Consider the following 19,263-nt stretch of genomic DNA (forward strand, 5'->3'; position numbering starts at 1 on the left):
TGCCACCCTAAAAAATATTTTCTAATCCTTTTCTTTCATGTTAATTGAGCAAAAATTAAATTAAACACCTTTACTTACACTATGGGGCACATTTACTAATCCACGAATCCGAATCACGAATGGGAAAAAAATCGTATTGGAAACGAAAATTTTGGAAGATCGCAAATATCACGAAAATGCTTACGAAAAAATCGTATTAGTCACGATAATATCGTATTGGCGATCTGAAAGTCCCGAACAATTGTAAACAGCGGTAAAACCTTTACGTGCGGACGCCCGAAAAAATTGGTGAAAATACGCTCGGAGCGTTCGTGCTTTTGTAAATGTGCCCCTATATAACTTATTTTAATCTCGTTTCCTTCAGTCTTGGAATTTCCATTCACAGCAATCAGGCAGGCGCCATCTTGTGGGCACTGTTATTAAGGCAAGTTTTGTATTACCCTAAAATCCTGTGCATTTACCAGAACAGGGGACCTAATGCCCATGCATAGGCTACACAGTTATAGATAGTGAGTTCAGTGATATCTAGGAAGTGCTGAATAGAAAGTGAAACTAATTGATTGCCCCGCCTCCATGCCTTAGGTATAGAGGCGGGACAGGCAGTATATGGCTGACAGCTCCGATTTTTAAATACATTTATAGCAGGTATGGATGTTTTCATTCAAAATAGTATTTGCTTTTCATCTTTAATTGTGAAGGAAAGGTAAAAACTGAGTAAGCTTTATCAGAAATACAGCCATAAGCACTCACAGAAAGCTGCACTGAGTCCTCTGTCAAAAGATACAGGCTCTCTGTCCTCTCCCCCCTCCTGCTTCCCCTCCCTCAAGAATGCTAAGAACTCACTCCGCCCCCTTAGGAATGTGGATCTGAGCCAATCAGCAGGAAGCGGACTCATAGGGGCACATTTACTAATCCACGAACGTCCGAAAAGCGCCCGAATGCGTTTTTTTCGTAATGATCGGTACTTTGCGACTTTTTGCGCGAATTGTCGCGACTTTTTCGAGCTCTCAATACGAAAGTTGCTATGAAAAAGTCGCGACAATTCACACAAGTCATAATGGCAATGAAAAAGTCGCGACAATTCACGAAAGTCGTACCGGTTACGAAAAAGTCGCGACAATTTATGGAAAAGTCGTAACGGCGACGAAAAAAATCGCAAAAAATACGAAAAAGTCGCAAAATGTTCGTTTTCCAATCCGAATTTTTCTCATTCGGATTCGGATTCATGGATTAGTATATCAGCCCCATAGTCTAACTAACTGAGCATGTAAACCAGTCTAGGTGCAGGAGTGAGGCATTATGGGAACTTTCTTTACACAGCTCAGCGTTTTTTCTTCCTGTTTGGCTTCTGATCATCTGAACGGGAGAAATATGGGGAGACTTAAGGGCACTATTGAGAGAACTGAAGGTATGCCTGCAGCTTGAGATTAACTCTTTATTAGCCTTTCCTTCTCCTTTAACTTGCAAAGCACTTTTATTATACAGCATCTGATGCCTGGGTGACAGGTCCCCTTTAAATCTCTCTCAAGATTTAACATTTTTTCAACTATTTTGTCTGCATCCTCTGTACTTTTTTTGCCTTTGATGCTATATAAGTTTGGCAACAGAGTGTGCCCTGTAAAACATTGATTTTTATGTCTGAATGCACATGATGGTTGTTCTCTTCCCCAGTCTCTCCTTATTTTAAATAAGGTGTTTAGAAAACAGAAAAAAAAAATCAAAGTCTAATTTTACAGTGCTGTGGATTGTGAAGGAAAGCGCTTTTCGAGCTCCTCGACAACACAACTCAAGTTTCCATTTTGTTTTGCATACTCGGGTGCAGTCTCTGAAATCTGATTTTCTGGGGTTGTTGTAAAAGATCGGGATTTTGGAATTTGTTTTGACGTAATATTTGTTTTGTCAATTTTATTGTACATGTTAGCTACGGATTTTTCAATCTCGGCTAAGTTGTGAATATGTTTGAGGATTCCCTTTAGCTCTCTGCGTGGGCCAGGATCTGGTTGAGTGGATTCGGATGGTGATGTTCTGATAGGAGATAGTTTGTCCTTTGCAGCAGACAAATCGGAAGGAGCTATATGAAATAAAGGATTACGTAAACTGCTAGAGGTGAGAAGGTCTTGGAGAAATGGTGGAGGTGGAGGTGCTAAAGGAGTTGGTTGAGATTGTGGCGCAGGTGATGGAGTATCTAATGGAGGAGGTGTGGGAGAAGGTGAAGGTATTTCAAGGGGTTCTTCTGGAAGAGAAGGTGGACGTGATGGTGCTGGAAAGAAAGGTGGGGGTGGAGGCATAAAATTATCAGAGGGGGATGGCATAGGAGGTAAAAGAAGCTGTGAACAGGATACTGAATGGGGAAGTGGTGGAAGGGGAGGGGGAATATTTGGTGGATCTGGAATAGGGTCTTCCAGCATCGGATCATGTTCATTGCTTAGATATACTTGACCGGGTGCTAGATGTTTCTTTTCACTAGGAGGTGTTGGTTTTCGAGTTGGTGGAGGAGAAATGTCATCACAGTGGTCTGAGGGAGTAATAATGATTGATGGAAAGATGGAAGGGTCAGTTGCAGGAACCTCACACAAACGCTGGAGAGATGAAGATGGAGGAAATCTGTGGCATGAGATACTGGCTTGTGATGTAGACTTTGTGGAACCCTGATAAAACTCAACATCTTTCACTGAATACAGTTCTTTATTTTCAGCTTTGACTTGCTTTACTTCCTGCAAGGCATTTTGTTCAAACTGTCTGGCCTGCTCTTTTACACTTAATTTGTTAGTTTTAACATTCTCCAATGGCCTAGGGCAATCAGTTTTGTGTGAATTTTCGCTCGGTTCACTCTGCTGCTGTGTCCTTTTATGTTGGCCCTGGATCGGGTCCATTATAACAGGACTGTTAAGGATATCATAAGCGTGCCTTTTAGAGAAGCACGTTGGCAGAGTCCAAGCACGATGAATGCCCTCGGAGTTTAACAATGAATCTTTGAGAGATTTTCTTCCTGGTTTGCCAAGGGCAAATCTACTTCTCCACGCTAGCTCAATGCTATCATTACATTGACCTGAGCCTTCAATGTACAATGGGTTTTGAGTTGTGAGTGGATTGGTGTCAGAGAGAAAGGTAATGTTACTGGCCGACTTGGGAAGTTTATTGTTTAGATATCCACTGGGACCAGAAAGCTTGTGGGCTTCGATTGCACGTGATGCCAAATTACTTATCAGTCTTTGCCGGTCGCCTTCTTGCAAAACTGACTTTTTTCCCCTGCTTTGATGAAAATGATAGAGAAGAAAAAGACTTGAAAGAAAAGAAGACAATCAAATGTAAGAAAAAAAAGGGTGAAAATGGAACATTATTTTGCTAATGAACTAAGGAAATAGAAACATCAACCATAAAAAAAAACAAGAGTTGCTTTCTGTAGGTATGTAGAGAATTTTATTCCCTAAACTCTCATAGGACCTCTCAGTGCCTGATACAGCTATCCAGTGTGCAGTGAAGCTTCTTGACTAAAACTCCCAGCATTCTTAGGTTAAAGCATTGAGACAGCTGTATTAAACATTAATATTAAGTAAAAAAACAACCACCCTTCTGACTTCTGACTATCATACAACCCAGTGATGAATTCAAAGGCAGGGCTGACCTCAAACCCAATGTAATCAAAGCTGTACTAAGTTCTCAGCTAAAACTAGAACTTCCATTTTGGACTCCATTTAGGAAGTCTATGATTTTGAGAATCAGAAAGAGTGCAAGCTGCTGTAAAAGTGAGAAGTTCATTGGGACAATGGGATTTGGGCATGCCCTTTCAAATAAAAGCAACTCTTATTTTAGCTATGGTTTTTATCAAAAATTTTGGATAACATGCTTGGAACAAGAGAAGCCTATATGTATATAAAATAGAGAAGGAAAGAGAATGAGAATGCAATGGAGAGAAAAAAGAGAGCAACAAAGAGAAAGCGAGGGGTCGGGGGAGAGGAAGAGAAGGTACATAAGAACAAGATTTTCAGACTTTCGTCACATTTGCTTTCCCAGGATTTTACCTTTCCAAAAAAGTACAGGTATCTGACCCCTTATCCGGAAACCCATTATCCAGAAAGTTCCGAATTACAGAAAGGCCATCTCCCATAGACTCCATTTTAATGAAATAATTCTAATTTTTAGAATAATTCTAATTTTTAAAAATGGTTTCCTTTCTCTCTGTAATAATAAAACAGTACCTGTACTTGATCCCAACTAAGATATAATTACCCCTTATTGGGGGCAGAACAGCCCTATTGGGTTTATTTAATGGTTAAATGATTCCCTTTTCTCTGTAATAATAAAACAGTACCTGTACTTGATCCCAACTAAGATATAATTACCCCTTATTGGGGGCAGAACAGCCCTATTGGGTTTATTTAATGGTTAAATGATTCCCTTTTCTCTGTAATAATAAAACAGTACCTGTACTTGATCCCAACTAAGATATAATTACCCCTTATTGGGGGCAGAACAGCCCTATTGGGTTTATTTAATGGTTAAATGATTCCCTTTTCTCTGTAATAATAAAACAGTACCTGTACTTGATCCCAACTAAGATATAATTACCCCTTATTGGGGTCAGAACAGCCCTATTGGGTTTATTTAATGGTTAAATGATTCCCTTTTCTCTGTAATAATAAAACAGTACCTGTACTTGATCCCAACTAAGATATAATTACCCCTTATTGGGGGCAGAACAGCCCTATTGGGTTTATTTCATGGTTAAATGATTCCCTTTTCTCTGTAATAATAAAACAGTACCTGTACTTGATCCCAACTAAGATATAATTACCCCTTATTGGGGGCAGAACAGTCCTATTGGGTTTATTTAATGGTTAAATGATTCCCTTTTCTCTGTAATAATAAAACAGTACCTGTACTTGATCCCAACTAAGATATAATTACCCCTTATTGGGGGCAGAACAATCCCATTGGGTTTAATTACTGTTTAAATAATGATTTTAGCATACTTTAGGTAGAAGATCCGAATTATGGAAAAAAGTCTTATCCGGAAAACCCAGGTCCCGAGCATTCTGGATTATGGGTCCCATACCTGTACTCACTTGGGGGGGTTAGGTTCACTAAGGCAGGAGAATTTCTGGTCAAGTATTTATCTCATTAGTGGAAATGTCTTTTATTAATTAAAGAGAAAGCAAATGATCAAATAAGGAAATTAATATTAGTTAAAAAATCATTTATAATGAAGTTACAGATACAATAGACGGATGGATGGATACTGTAGGTTTTTGTTGGTGTCCCTACTAACTCTTTATAAAAAAAAAAAAAAAAAAGTAGGTCTCAATTGTTTTACATTGATGAGCTATAACTTTTGGCACCTATGTTGGTCATCAGAATTAGTGATGAGTGAATCTGTCCCGATTCATGAATCTTTCAAAAGATTCGTGAAACGGCGAAAAATTCACGAAACAGCGAAAATGTTGCACGTAAAAAAAAATTGCCGCCCGCGACTATTCTTTTGTTTCGCCTGGCTATTCTTTTGTCGCCCGTGGCTATTCTTTTGTTGCCCGCGGCTATTCTTTTGATGCCCGCGACTATTCTTTTGTAGAGATGTAGCGAACTGTTTGCCGGCGAACTAATTCGCACGAAAATCGGGTGTTCGCAAGTTCGCAAGTTCGCGAACTTTTAGCGATGTTCGCAATTTTGGGTTCGCCTTAGCTGGAGCCAAATTTTGACCTCTCACCCCAGAGCCAGCAGATACATGGCAGCCAATCAGGCAGCTCTCCCTCCTGGACCACCCCCGGACCACTCCCTTCCATATATAAACCGAAGCCCAGCAGCCATTTTACATTCTGCCTGTGTGTGCTTGATGAGTTAGCATAGGGAGAGAGCTGTGCAGGGGTTTGAGGGACAGTTTAGGTAGCTTTGCTGACTAGTAATCTACTTTCTACTGCTCTGTATGTAGCTGCTGGGGACAGCTGTCCTGCTGATCTCATCTGCTGTAACCCAATAGTCCTTGTAAAAGCAGTTTATTACACAAGTTTAGAAATGTAGTGTGATTTCTGCCCTTTACAGCACAAAACGCAACTCTGTGTCAACAACCTATTTTTCAGAGAAATTTTTCCCTTGACCCCCCTCCTGCATGCCACTGTCCAGGTCGTGGCACCCTTTAAACAACTTTAAAATCAGTTTTCTGGCCAGAAATGGCTTTTCTAGGTTTTAAAGTTCGCCTTCCCATTGAAGTCTATGGGGTTCGCAAAGTTCGCAAAAGTTCGCATTTTTTGGCAGAAGTTCGCGAACGGGTTCGCAAACTTTTTTGTGAGGTTCGCTACATCTCTATCCTTTTGATGCCCGCAACTATTCCTTTCTCGCCCACGACTATTCTTTTGTTTCGCCCGCGGCTATTCTTTTGTCGCGTGGCTATTCTTTTGTCGCATGGCTATTCTTTTGTCACCCGCGACTATTCTTTTGTTTCGCCCGCGGCTATTGTTTTGTCGCCTGGCTATTCTTTTGTCGCCCATGGCTATTCTTTTGTTGCCCACGGCTATTCTTTTGATGCCCGCGACTATTCTTTTGATGCCCGCAACTATTCTTTTGTCGCCCACGAGTATTCTTTTGTTTCGCCCGCGGCTATTCTTTTGTCGCGTGGCTATTCTTTTGTCGCGTGGCTATTCTTTTGTCGCATGGCTATTCTTTTGTCACTCGCGGCTATTCTTTTGTCACCCGCGGCTATTCTTTTGTTGCAAGGCTATTCTTTTGTCGCCCGCGGCTATTCTTTTGTCGCCCGCGACTATTCTTTTTTGACGTGCGACTATTCTTTTGTCGCCCCCGGCTATTGTTTTGTCGCGGGCGACAATTTTTGGATGCACGGTGAATTTTTCCACGGCAAATTTTTTCATCCGTTTCGCGAAACAATCCGCCAATGGCGAAACACAGAAATTCGCCACAAATCCATGCCTGGTGAAACATTTCGCCCATCACTAATCAGAATCCAAGGTTTGGCCGTTCATGATCACAATGAACAAAATAACATCTGAATGATGCTTAAAACTATTGTTAACTGTAATCAATAGCAAAACATCATCCTCAATTACATAAATAAAGAATAACATGCAATGGTCAGTTCAGATGTCTGATGGGTGAATATACTGTATATTGTATCCTAACAGGGAGTGTTCCAGTTGCTATCTAGTCCCATGTACAGTTGCTGTCCTGCTGACAGATATCTAATAACAATAAGGGCAGAATCGTTACATGCTAAGCTCCGTTAAGCATACTGCGACAGAACTCGCGTGAGTGGGTCACAGGGGTCAACAAATGGATGTATAATCTTGTGTTCTGGGCCCAGACATTCTTCCCTTGATTGGTCGTAAATGAACCCTCTTGGGAAGAAGCTGAATTTCAATGACATGTTCATGTTTTTTCATACGCTCGTTTGCCATTTATAGGCAGTTTCAGAGCAACGGGAAAAAAAAAACCCATCAATATATTGAAGAGTATCTATGTGCTGCTCAAGACCTGGCGTATAAAGATACTGCCGGTGCTGTAATTAGAATTCTGCTGGAAAATAGATCATTAGGACTGGATCAAGATAAAGAAAACATTTCTCTTAGACAATCCTTTTTTAAGATTATTATTATTATTTCTAAGATTTTAGTTTTGTGGAACCTTCTCACAGAAACGCATGTAAATAAAATATTATGAATGGGCATTGATATGATATTATATATGGGGCAGATTGATCAAAATGTGAGTTTAGAGTTTAATACAGGTATAGGACCTGTTATCCAGAATACTCGGGACCAAAGGGTATCCCAGATAAGGGGGCCTTCCGTAATTTGGATCTCCATACCTTAAATCTACTAAAAAATCAATAAAACATTAATTAAACCCAACAGGATTGTTTTGCATCCAATAAGGATTAATTAAATCTTAGTTGGGATCAATTTGAAGGTACAGTTTTATTATTACAGAGAAAATGGAATCATTTAACCATTAAATAAACCCAATAGGGCTGTTCTGTCCCCAATAAGGGGTAATTATATCTTAGTTGGGATCAAGTACAGGTACTGTTTTATTTTTACAGAGAAAAAGGGAATCATTTAACCATGAAATAAACCCAATAGGGCTGTTCTGCCCCCAATAAGGGGTAATTATATCTTAGTTGGGATCAAGTACAGGTACTGTTTTATTATTACAGAGAAAAGGGAATCATTTAACCATGAAATAAACCCAATAGGGCTGTTCTGCCCCCAATAAGGGGTAATTATATCTTAGTTGGGATCAAGTACAGGTACTGTTTTATTATTACAGAGAAAAGGGAATCATTTAACCATGAAATAAACCCAATAGGGCTGTTCTGCCCCCAATAAGGGGTAATTATATCTTAGTTGGGATCAAGTACAGGTACTGTTTTATTATTACAGAGAAAAGGGAATCATTTAACCATTAAATAAACCCAATAGGGCTGTTCTACCCCAATAAGGGGTAATTATATCTTAGTTGGGATCAAGTACAGGTACTGTTTTATTATTACAGAGAAAAGGGAATCATTTAACCATGAAATAAACCCAATAGGGCTGTTCTGCCCCCAATAAGGGGTAATTATATCTTAGTTGGGATCAATTTAAAGGTACAGTTTTATTATTACAGAGAAAAAGGAAATCAGTTTTAAAATTCTGAATTATTTGATCTGGGAGACAGGCTTTCCATAATTCAGAGCCTTCTGGATAACAGGTTTCTGGATAGGGGGTCCGATACCTGTGCATACAAATACACCCACGTTTCCACAGGAAATGAATAAAACATGGTTGAGTTTTTTTGTATTAAGCTCTAAACTCACATTTTGATCAATCTGCCCCATAGACTTTGGAAAGAACCAATCATATTAAGGGGCGGATTTATTTAAAATCTGAATTTAGAGCTTAACCATACAAACTCCCCCACTTTCTATTCATTCCAATGGGATTTTTAGAAACATATTTATCAGTAGGTGAAAGTTAGAACGCCCATTTGATAAATACACTTCTAAAATCCTATTGGAATGAATAGAACATGGGTGAGCCACGTTCAATTCAATCCTATGGGATATTTAGAAGTGTAATATATTAATGGGTGAAAATTAGAGTTCACCAATTGATATATACGCTTCTTAAAATGCCATAGGAATGAATAGAATGAGGCTGAGTTTTTATGTATTAAGCTGTAAACTCACATAAAGGAAACAGGAAGCAGGGCAAATACGCTACATACTGCAGTAGAATTCTACTCATTTATTCTAATGGAAGTTTACTTACTGAAACCTGTGCATGCAGAAGTCGAAGAAAGAATAAAAATAAAAGAGAATAAAAAATTAATACAAGAAACATATGGTTTTAGATATAACAGAAACAATAAGGAAAATAATGATAGATTCAAGTCTTAATACTTCCATTGCCCAAAACGGAAAGGAGAAGATTGAAAATAAGCTGGAGTGTCCCTTTCATAAGGTTCTGTTACATTGTTTAGCCTGCTATTATTATTATTATTATTATCATTACATTCATTTCTAAAGTTCCAGCATTTTTGACAGCTATGTACATAAGGGTACATCATTTACTAACAAATTGATACAATAAGGGGCATTTTTACTAACTTTCTCATTGTTTTCGTTTTAAAAATCTACATAAACTTATTTCCATGAATACATGCGAGAAAAGATCACAACAAAAGTCGTGAAACAGCGACTTTTTCAAATTGTCGCACTGAAACCTCTACTTTTTGTGAACTGTCAACAGCGTCAATGCAAAAACCAAGTTGTGAAGCAAGAAGGATCCTCCGGGGAAGGGAAGAGACATCGGCCATTGACTTCTACGTGATCTCAACAAGTAATAATAATAATAAAAAATATAAATGAAGTAATAAATACATTTAATAAATATTTTATTTATTAATAAATTTATTTATAAATAAATAAATAATAAATCATTTTTTTGTGGTGCGTCAAATTGGGCGCGGTTGCGTCAAATCAGGCGCGGGCACTTATTAGAAAGGCACAGTCGCGTCAAATTTGGGCGCAGTCACGTCAAAAAAGCGCTTGTGACAAAAAAGACACAGACGACAAAAAAACCCTGTGTGTTTAGTGAATTTTTCGCCCTTTTTGCGAATTTTCTTGCCGTTTCTGGATTTTACATTTTTTTAAATGGGACGAATTCGCTCATCACTAATCTTTATCCTTTGAGCTAAGGGGGCCCTGACCAAAGGTTAAACTGCCAAGGGGGAGGGGGGCTTAAAAACTCCCATAATGGCCGCTTCTATACCTACATAACGTTCTAATCTAGCAATGGACAATTGCTAGAGAGTATCATCTCCCCTTCCTTCTGCTATCCATGCCTCCATTAACTCCTCTGCTGCCAGAGACACGGATAAAGATGAAAATGGATCCCATTGGATTTAAATGTCTGTCGACAAAGAACTGGAAATTAACAATAGATTTCCCAGATACCTTGTTGCGACATGGAAATGTGGGTCATTTTTAAAATTCAGATTAGAATCTCTAACAGATACTTTTACCTTAAAGAGACTTCCTATAGTTTTGCTTTGTCTATTTATAAAGATAATGATGTGCAATTAGCTTCTTCCTTTCCTTTCCTACCGTTTTGATTTCTCCGCATTCGTTTCGGCTCAGCCGAGTTGCTAACCCGGCACCCTGAATCGAAGGTTGTGACCTACGGAGCCTGCGGGGCAATTTAAAACGCTAGATGAAAACATCGGATATTTCTGTTCTTTTAACTGCCAGGTGTTCGGATCCAAATGTGGCACTTTAGGATATCACTTGAGGGGGAAAAAAAAAGAACTTGCTCTCGCTCATTATGTATCATTACATCTGCCAGAAAGGTATAAAAGCAATATATTTCTTTCTTTTTTTTAATGGAGCAGGAAGCAGAAGGTTATATAAATCTTGTTATATTTCTCACAAGTTCAGCCAACACGATGTAAGAAAAAATAGAATCGGAAAAGGAAGAATACACCTTTGTCTGTATATAAAATAATGCACATCCTATTGGAATATATAACAATATTAGAAGTCGGAACATGTAAAGACTCAAGAACCTCGGCCGAGGGCTTTTATACAGGTCAGAAACTCTGAATTGACTTCCAATATCCTCATATTTTACATGAAAATACATGTAAGTTTCACCGAGCCCTGACACTCGTGACCTCACTAAGCATGGATTATAACGGATGACATCACAAGGATATATTTTAAAGACTGTTTATGGCGTCTGGGTATTATAAAGCTGTAGGGTGCACTATACAGAATATATCAAGAAAGAAATGAATGGAAAAATGTAGACAGTCCCATAAAGAAAGCACAGTAGCACCAATAATGTACAGTAGGACTTACTCTGAAAACAACCAATTACTTCTGACAGTACTGTAACCTGATTGGCCCCTTTGACTCGCATTTAGTTGTTTCCATTCTTTCAGCAGCACTGCATTATGTGCTATGAGCGAATTTTTTTTTGCCAGGCATGGATTCGCAGTGAATTTCCGCATTTCCGTATAGGTGAATTGTTTCGCGAAACTTCAGTGAAAATTCGTCACGGAAAAATTCATTGCACGTGAAAAAAATTTTGTTGCGCGACAAATTGGTCGCGATCTCGTAAAAGGAAGGGTGTGGTTGCGTCAAAAAGCGCGGGCGACAAAAAAAAACGCGGACGACAAAAAAAAAATCATGCAACAAATGCTTTTGCCAGTCTTCTCGAATTTTATGGCAAAACGGGACAGATTCGCTCATCACTAGCTATGTCCTGTTAGAGCTCAATGGCAATGCTAAGCTCTAACACTTTACCTAAATGTTGAGCCACGGGAAATCCACAATAGTGATGAGGTAATCTGTCTATCGGTCTATCTGTTTTGCTTTGCCGAAAAATGCGCAAAATGACGGAAAAATTCTCGAAACAGCAGAAAATTCCCAAAACATGGGTGTTGCGTGACTATTTTGCTGCAAGCAACTTTTTTGACTCAACCACGCCTATTTTGATGAAACCGCGTCCATTTTTACTTTTTTTTATGTTTATCGGAAGTTGCACAAAACAATTCGCCAATGGCGAACTGCAGACCTTTGCTGCAAATCCGTGCCTGGCGAAAAAATTCACTCATCACTAAGCATTGCATTAAAACTATCTATGTGAAAGTTCATGTAGACTTGATAATCTGGAAGATAACTAATGAATAGTGATGGGCAAAATAATTCGGCAGGCATGGATTTGAGGCGAATTTCAATGTTTCCCATTTTTCCGCAAAATGGGCATCAAAATTTGCCGCAGAAAAATTTGCTGTGTGTCAAAAAATTGTCACAGGAGAATAGTAATAGGTGAAATAATTCGCAGGCATGGATTCACGGAGAATTTCCGTGTTTCACCATTGGAGTATTTTTTTGCCACAGAAAAAATTGCTGTGCCTCCAAAAAATGTCGCCCGTGTCAAAAAATTAACACCCGTGTTAAAAAAAAATTATCGTGCGTGTCAAAAAAAATGTTGTCAATATTTTTTTTGTTGCGCAACATTTTTGCCGTTTCGCAAATCTTTTTAAGGATTCAAAAATTTTCGGCAAAGCAAAATGAGACAAAGTCGCTCATCAATACTAATGAATCAACCCTGCTTTTTATTTGAAACAAATCATGGGGCATTAAATCTGTGGCTTAGTATGAGTAATGAGCAAAAGTTTTTGCCAGGCATGGTTTCGCTGCGAAATTCCCACCACTGGCGTTTTTTTTGTGTAATGGGCATAAAAATTTGGAGTCGAAAAAATTTGCAGAGTGAGAAAAAAGTTGCACAAACGCAGTCATATTAAAAATGTCACGTTACATCCAAAAAGTTGCACACGTAAAAAAAGTCAACATTTGCTTGGCAAAGCAAAATGGGAGAGATTTGCTCATCACTGCTTTGTATTAATTACTTTAATTAATTTTGGAAATGCCTTTAAAATGTATGAGTTGATAATTAGCTCAACAAATATATAATATTTTTCTGGTACTAACAGATATACTTGTGGTTTCATTGTAGCTCCACCCAACTTACTAAAGGTATCCTCTAGTGATGAGCCAATCTGCCCCGTTTCACAAAACGGTGAAAAAAATTTGCAAAACAGCAAAAATGCATCACTTAAAAAAAAAAAATTGGCGCTTTTGTCAAAGAAATTGGTGAGCATGACATTTTTGGGAGTGTGGTTTTTTGTACACATGCAACAATTTTTTTTTTGATGTGGGTGACAATTTTTTGTCACGTGCAGAATTTTACAAAGGGAATTTTGTCGCCCATTTTGTGAAATGATCCATCGATGGCGAAACACGGAAATTTGATCCAAATCCATGCCTGCCAAATAATTTTGCTTATTACTAGTATCCTCTTGAGTGCAGCACGTAAAGATGAAGGGATGGTGCAGAGGATGATCCCCCATTATGGAAACATTAATGTTATAACATATAACCCCTCGCTAATAAATGATTAGGTGATACTATCCTGTAAAAGCTCGAGGGGGGACTCCCATTATGCAAACCTCAGTGCTCATAAATATAATCCCAAAATAATAAATGATTTTCCTTCAGAAGATGCTAAATCCTCCAAAAGCTTGAGGGGGAACGCCCATCACGGCAACCACAATATTCTAAAATATAATTCCGAGATAACAAATCATTTTCCTTTAGAAGATGATAATATCCACTAAAAGCTGGAGCAATTTTCAATACAGTAAATTCAGAGATTAGAAACAGCTGAATCCATATTTTAGATTTTTTTACACTTAATAGAGGTGTTTCTGCTCATTCCCGATTCTACACTCAGTAACAATCTGCCCTTTGAGCCTAGTGATCTCTTTATAAGCATACAATCAGCCCGCGAGGTTGTATTTAACAAGCTTTTCATTTGCAGCCTTTTCCCGCTCTGGGCAACATGGGTTATTTTCTGATATCAAAGCTAAAAGTTATCTTCTAGCTGTGATTTTCTTCAGTCAGCGAAGTCAGTTTTATTCATGATGGAGGTGGAAAAACTTTGCAAAAATATCTTCTTTGGAGCCCTAATACAATTAGATCAGTGGTTCTCTAGGAAATATGTGTTTTCCGATGGTCTAGAACAGCGATCCCCAACTAGTGGCTCGGGGGCAACATGTTGCTCCCCAACCCCTTGGATGTTGCTCTTAGAGCCCCCAAACCAGGTAGTTATTTTTGAATTCCTGACTTTGGGGCAAGTTTTGGTTGAATAAAAACAAGATTTCCTACCAAATAAAGCCCCCTGTAAGCTGATAGGGTGCATAGAGGCTGCCTAATAGCCAATCACGGCCCTTATTTGGCACCTCCATGAACTTTTATGGTGCTTGTGTTGCCCCCCAGGTCTTTTTACATTTGACTGTGGCTCACGAGTAAGAAAGGCTGGGGGTCCCTGGTCTAGAGGCCCCAGTACTGAGCAAGGAACGGTCGAGGGGAGGGAGCCATGACAATGCTAGGAAAAAGCCCGAGAAATGGGTGGGTAGTGAAGTCATGGGAAAGGTATTAGTAACCTGATTGGCCAAGGGGAGTGGGGGTTAGCCTTTAGCGGAGGAGGGACTAAAAGAGAAGACACCATTTTACCTTAGCATCTCCCACCATCCCGCCCTAAATCAAAGGAGGGAAAAGGGAAGTTTAAGGAAGGATGGGAAAGGAGTCAGTCGCGGCTAGGACAAAGGCAGAAGGTTAGGCCTGAGGCTAGGGAGTTTTGGCCATTCTCCGGTGGCCAGATTAAAGGGGATGGCGAACCTCAGGGACCTGAATGTGGGTGGGGGCAAGAATAGCTCCCACTAAATTGCAGCCTTCAGTGGCTTAATGTTATTAGTTGTAAAGTGATTCAATGATGTTAGCATGTTATGGTTACATGATGTTATTGAATGATGCCATGATTGTCATGGTTGGTGAATAAACTGACTGCGGCCTTTTCAACCCAACAAAAGTGTGGAGTTGGTAATTTGAAGGGTAGCTGTGGGGTGGTATGGAGAGGGCATAACACTGACGCTGCCATTGTCATGGGCGACCCCTGAGAAATGGTCGTTCCACCCTCAAAGGGGTCCCGACCCACAGGTTAAGAACCGCTGAATTAGAGCATTCCATTTTGAAGTTGGGGTGTTCCCATACCCTTTTATTTCTATTGTACCTCAGATCAAACAAGATAAGACCTATAAAAAGTTCTATTTACCGATTCCAAAATGCAAGAAAATATTTCCTACTTATACAAGATATCACATCACATTTGGATTTCAGCAATGAGGCAACATCCCGAAGCAACGGAACGAACGACATAGCCTCAAACCATGTAATCGTGGTAATTTATAAACCGTTCCATGTAGGAAACCTGAAACGATTTATCATTTGTCTTCCATAGAGTTCAGCCACCGAAAAATTATGTTTGGACACTTTTTTTTCCCATGTTATTTTTTTAAGATCGTTGTTGGAGAAAATTGTGTGAAGGACTTTAAGCTACAGTATTACTTGCTTGGATACTTCCGTATTTAACAGGACAAGGTCTGCAAAGATCTGTACAGTGTTGCAGAACGAGGCACCCACATCTACTCTTAGGTTTTCCAGAGATAACTCCCAGTATTGTATTTCCAAGGGAAAGAATGAATATTCTGTACTTACATAGTGCTGCCGCCCAACTCTTCATACAGATTATTGGCTGCTGGGGTTGACTGTTTGCCTGCTGGTAATGCCATCTGGATCCTTGCTGTCTTTGCACACTCAGCTTGTCGGCTGTAGTAATGGGAAACATGGAATTAGAAGACATCGAGACAATGCTAAAATTAAATGATACAGATATTGTCATGATGTGAAATCTATATGGAGGAAAAATTCATTTCTAAAGAGCATTTGATCCCCAACCAGTGGCTCCGGGGCAACATGTTGCTCCCCAACCCCTTGGATGTTGCTCTCAGTGCCCCCAAACCAGGTAGTTATTTCTGAATTCCTGACTTGGGGGCAAGTTTTGGTTGAATAAAAACAAGATTTCCTACCAAATAAAGCCCCCTGTAAGCTGATAGGGTGCATAGCGGCTGCCTAATAGCCAATCACAGCCCTTATTTGGCTCCTCCATGAACTTTTATGGTGCTTGTGTTGCTTCCCAAGTCTTTTTACATTTGACTGTGGCTCACAAGTAAGAAAGTTTGGGGACCCCTGATATTTAGGATAACCTTATTTCCTAGGGTTTAAACCTATACCATCTCCATTATCACTTGCTTGAGTCATTTCAAGCTGAAATATACATTCTCTCACTGATTGAAGGGGTATGACCAATCACCCATGGAATAGAATTGCCAGCCATTGAGCGTGTGTTGCCAAAGTTGCCAACTTACTGTATATATTTGAACTATTTAAGACTTATTAAAAAAACAAGATTTCCTACCAAATAAAGCCCCCTGTAAGCTGATAGGGTGCATAGAGGCCCCTAATAGCCAATCACAGCCCTTATTTGGTTCCTCCATGAACTTTTATGGTGCTTGTGTTTCTCCCAAAGTCTTTTTACATTTGACTGTGGCTCACAAGTAGGAAAGTTTGGGGACCCCTGATGTATAGGGTAACCTTATTTCCCAGGGTTTAGACCAGCGGTTCTCAACCTGTAGGTCGGGACCCCTTTGGGGGTCGAACGACCCTTTCACAGGGGTCGCCTAAGACCATCGGAAAACACATATTTCCGATGGTCTTAGGAATAATTTTATGGTTGGGGCATTAGGAAGGTTGAGAACCACTGGTTTAGACCTAAACTGTTTGCATTATCACTTGCTTGAGTCATTTCAAGCTGAAATATACATTCTCCCACTGATTGAAGGGGTCTGACCAATCACCTATGGAATAGAATTGCCAGCCAATGAGTGTGTGTTGCCAAAGTTGCCAACTTACTGTAGATATTTAAGTGAAAAAAATGCCTTCATACAATCTGTTGATGGTATGATCATAGAAAACCATGTCATTTGAGAAGGCAAACCCCTTACTGCTTTAGGCTTCCCTAGACCAGACATTAGCCATATGCTCAAATTACTTTGGTGTTGTTTATATTTACAGGGTATGAGAAATCATTTGGGCATTATATCTCTCCTAGGCATGATCTCTTATATCTCTTAACCCTCAGGTCCTGATTGGTGTTGCATAGTCAAGGGGCTTTAGATAGACCTGCAGGAAAATGGTCCTTGGTGTGGAACATAGATGGTTATGACCTAACATCTGCCCATTGCAAAGAAAGAGGTGTTAGCCTGAAATAAAGCCTAGTTAGAAGGAGAACACAGCACTTACATTCCCGATTCCATTTTTTAAATGTTTTTAGAATCCAGGTACAATCCCAGGAGATGGAAAGCTTAGAGAATTAATATTAAATGTACTGTTCCTCTGGCTAAATGCTGCTCCATGGAGATTACAGCTAACAGCGCCTGTTAATATCATCTCAAGGGTGAATGACCTCTGCCCACTTACCCTCAGATATTAATAGATAATTCATGTTATGATAGTCTCTTGGGCAATACAAATCTTTACTCAGCTTCTAACGGTCTTTAATTATTGATTCTACGATGTTATCAATGTTATGGTCTTCAAGTGGGTCAATAATCTAAATTTATGGTAGAAAAATGTAAGATGTAATATTTGCAGTGAGCATTAGCTGGTTGTGTTTGCTCCTTCATGAATGATACTAAAAGTAAGGTTCTTTTATACAGGGACCCAATATCCAGAAAGGTCTGAATTACAGAAAGACCATCTCTCATAGACTTTAAGCAGACAATTCTAATTTTTTCCTTTTCTCTGTAAGTACCTGTACTTGATCCCAACTAAGATATAATTACCCCTTATTGGGGGCAGAACAGCCCTATTGGGTTTATTTCATGGTTAAATGATTCCCTTTTCTCTGTAATAATAAAACAGTACCTGTACTTGATCCCAACTAAGATATAATTACCCCTTATTGGGGGCAGAACAGCCCTATTGGGTTTATTTAATGGTTAAATGATTCCCTTTTCTCTGTAATAATAAAACAGTACCTGTACTTGATCCCAACTAAGATATAATTACCCCTTATTGGGGGCAGAACAGACCTATTGGGTTTATTTCATGGTTGAATGATTCCCTTTTCTCTGTAATAATAAAACAGTACCTGTACTTGATCCCAACTAAGATATAATTACCCCTTACTGGGGGCAGAACAGCCCTATTGGGTTTATTTAATGCTTAAATATTCCCTTTTCTTCTTGCCCGATTGTTTTCATGGTGCTATAAACTGCCAACACAGTCCATTGGCAGCTTTTATCAGCCTGTGTATGGCCACCTTAAGTCCTGTAACATTTGTAAGGGGAGAAAAACATCTTCTCCCTTTAAACTGTCTGCGTTTCTCCAAAAAGTCTCACCTTTTCCCACCTGAATTAGAGAATTTTTCACTGAAAGGTCCCTAGGACCCTGTAACATCCCTAAATCTGTAGGGTTGGTGGCCACCATTTTCTGCCTCAACTGAATAAGGTTCTTGCTCCTGGATAGTTATTCCCAGCCAGGAGCATGCTCAGTGGAAGCCTATCTGAAGGCCCAGGGACCTTAGAATTCGCCTCCTCTCATCCAGGAGAGTTCAGGCCCTTCCCCTGCTAAAGTCCTTATCATGGCTCCCTATTAAACAAAGAATATCTTACAAACTCCTTCTCCTAACCTTCAAAGCCCTCCATTCCTACAGCACTTATATTTGCCTACTTGTGTCTGTAAATTACCCTCCCATATAGATTGTAAGCTCTACGGGGCAGGGACCTCCTTCCTCTTGTGTCTTTGACTCTTAACTTATTACAACTATATCTTGTATTTGTGCTTATTGTAATACTTTGTATTTATCTATTTTAATACCCCTGTTTGTATTAATGTATATCTACTGTACAGCGCTGCGTACATAAGTAGCGCTTTATAAATAAAGATATACATACATACATAACTTCCAGGGAAGGCAACTATATCCATAAGGGGGTACAGGGGGCCCCTTTGGTGGAGCAAACAGTTTAACTATTGTTGCTGCTCCTACCACTGAAGGATGAAGTCTCAGCCAGGCAGTGTTCTATTACAAAGACACAGCCATAAAGCATGATGGAACTGCTGCTATTTGTGGCAGAACGAATGAGACTTAACTTGCTCTATTTTCCCTACAATTCTGCTCTATGTTACTCAACATTACACATTGTTTTCATGCGCTTATACAAACTTTATCCTGTAATGATAGTGTCAATTAAAGATGATTAAAGGGAATGTGCCTGCATGGCCCGGAGCAAAAGAGCTGCTAATCC

At 39.4% G+C, this 19,263-nt stretch overlaps 1 protein-coding gene across 2 annotated transcripts in view; it reads right to left on the reverse strand.

The window, feature by feature from the left end:
• Window positions 1-19,263, reverse strand: part of pcdh15 (protocadherin-related 15) — a 709,890-nt gene that overhangs the window by 30,910 nt on the left and 659,717 nt on the right. For both annotated transcript variants that reach the window (XM_031905917.1, XM_031905916.1), the window contains exon 33: window positions 15,611-15,721. In XM_031905917.1, coding sequence (XP_031761777.1) covers window positions 15,611-15,721 — 111 coding nt within the window. The remainder of the gene's footprint in view (window positions 1-15,610; window positions 15,722-19,263) is intronic.

The sequence above is a fragment of the Xenopus tropicalis genome, chromosome 7 (assembly GCF_000004195.4).
Source record: "Xenopus tropicalis strain Nigerian chromosome 7, UCB_Xtro_10.0, whole genome shotgun sequence".
Taxonomy (NCBI): domain Eukaryota; kingdom Metazoa; phylum Chordata; class Amphibia; order Anura; family Pipidae; genus Xenopus; species Xenopus tropicalis.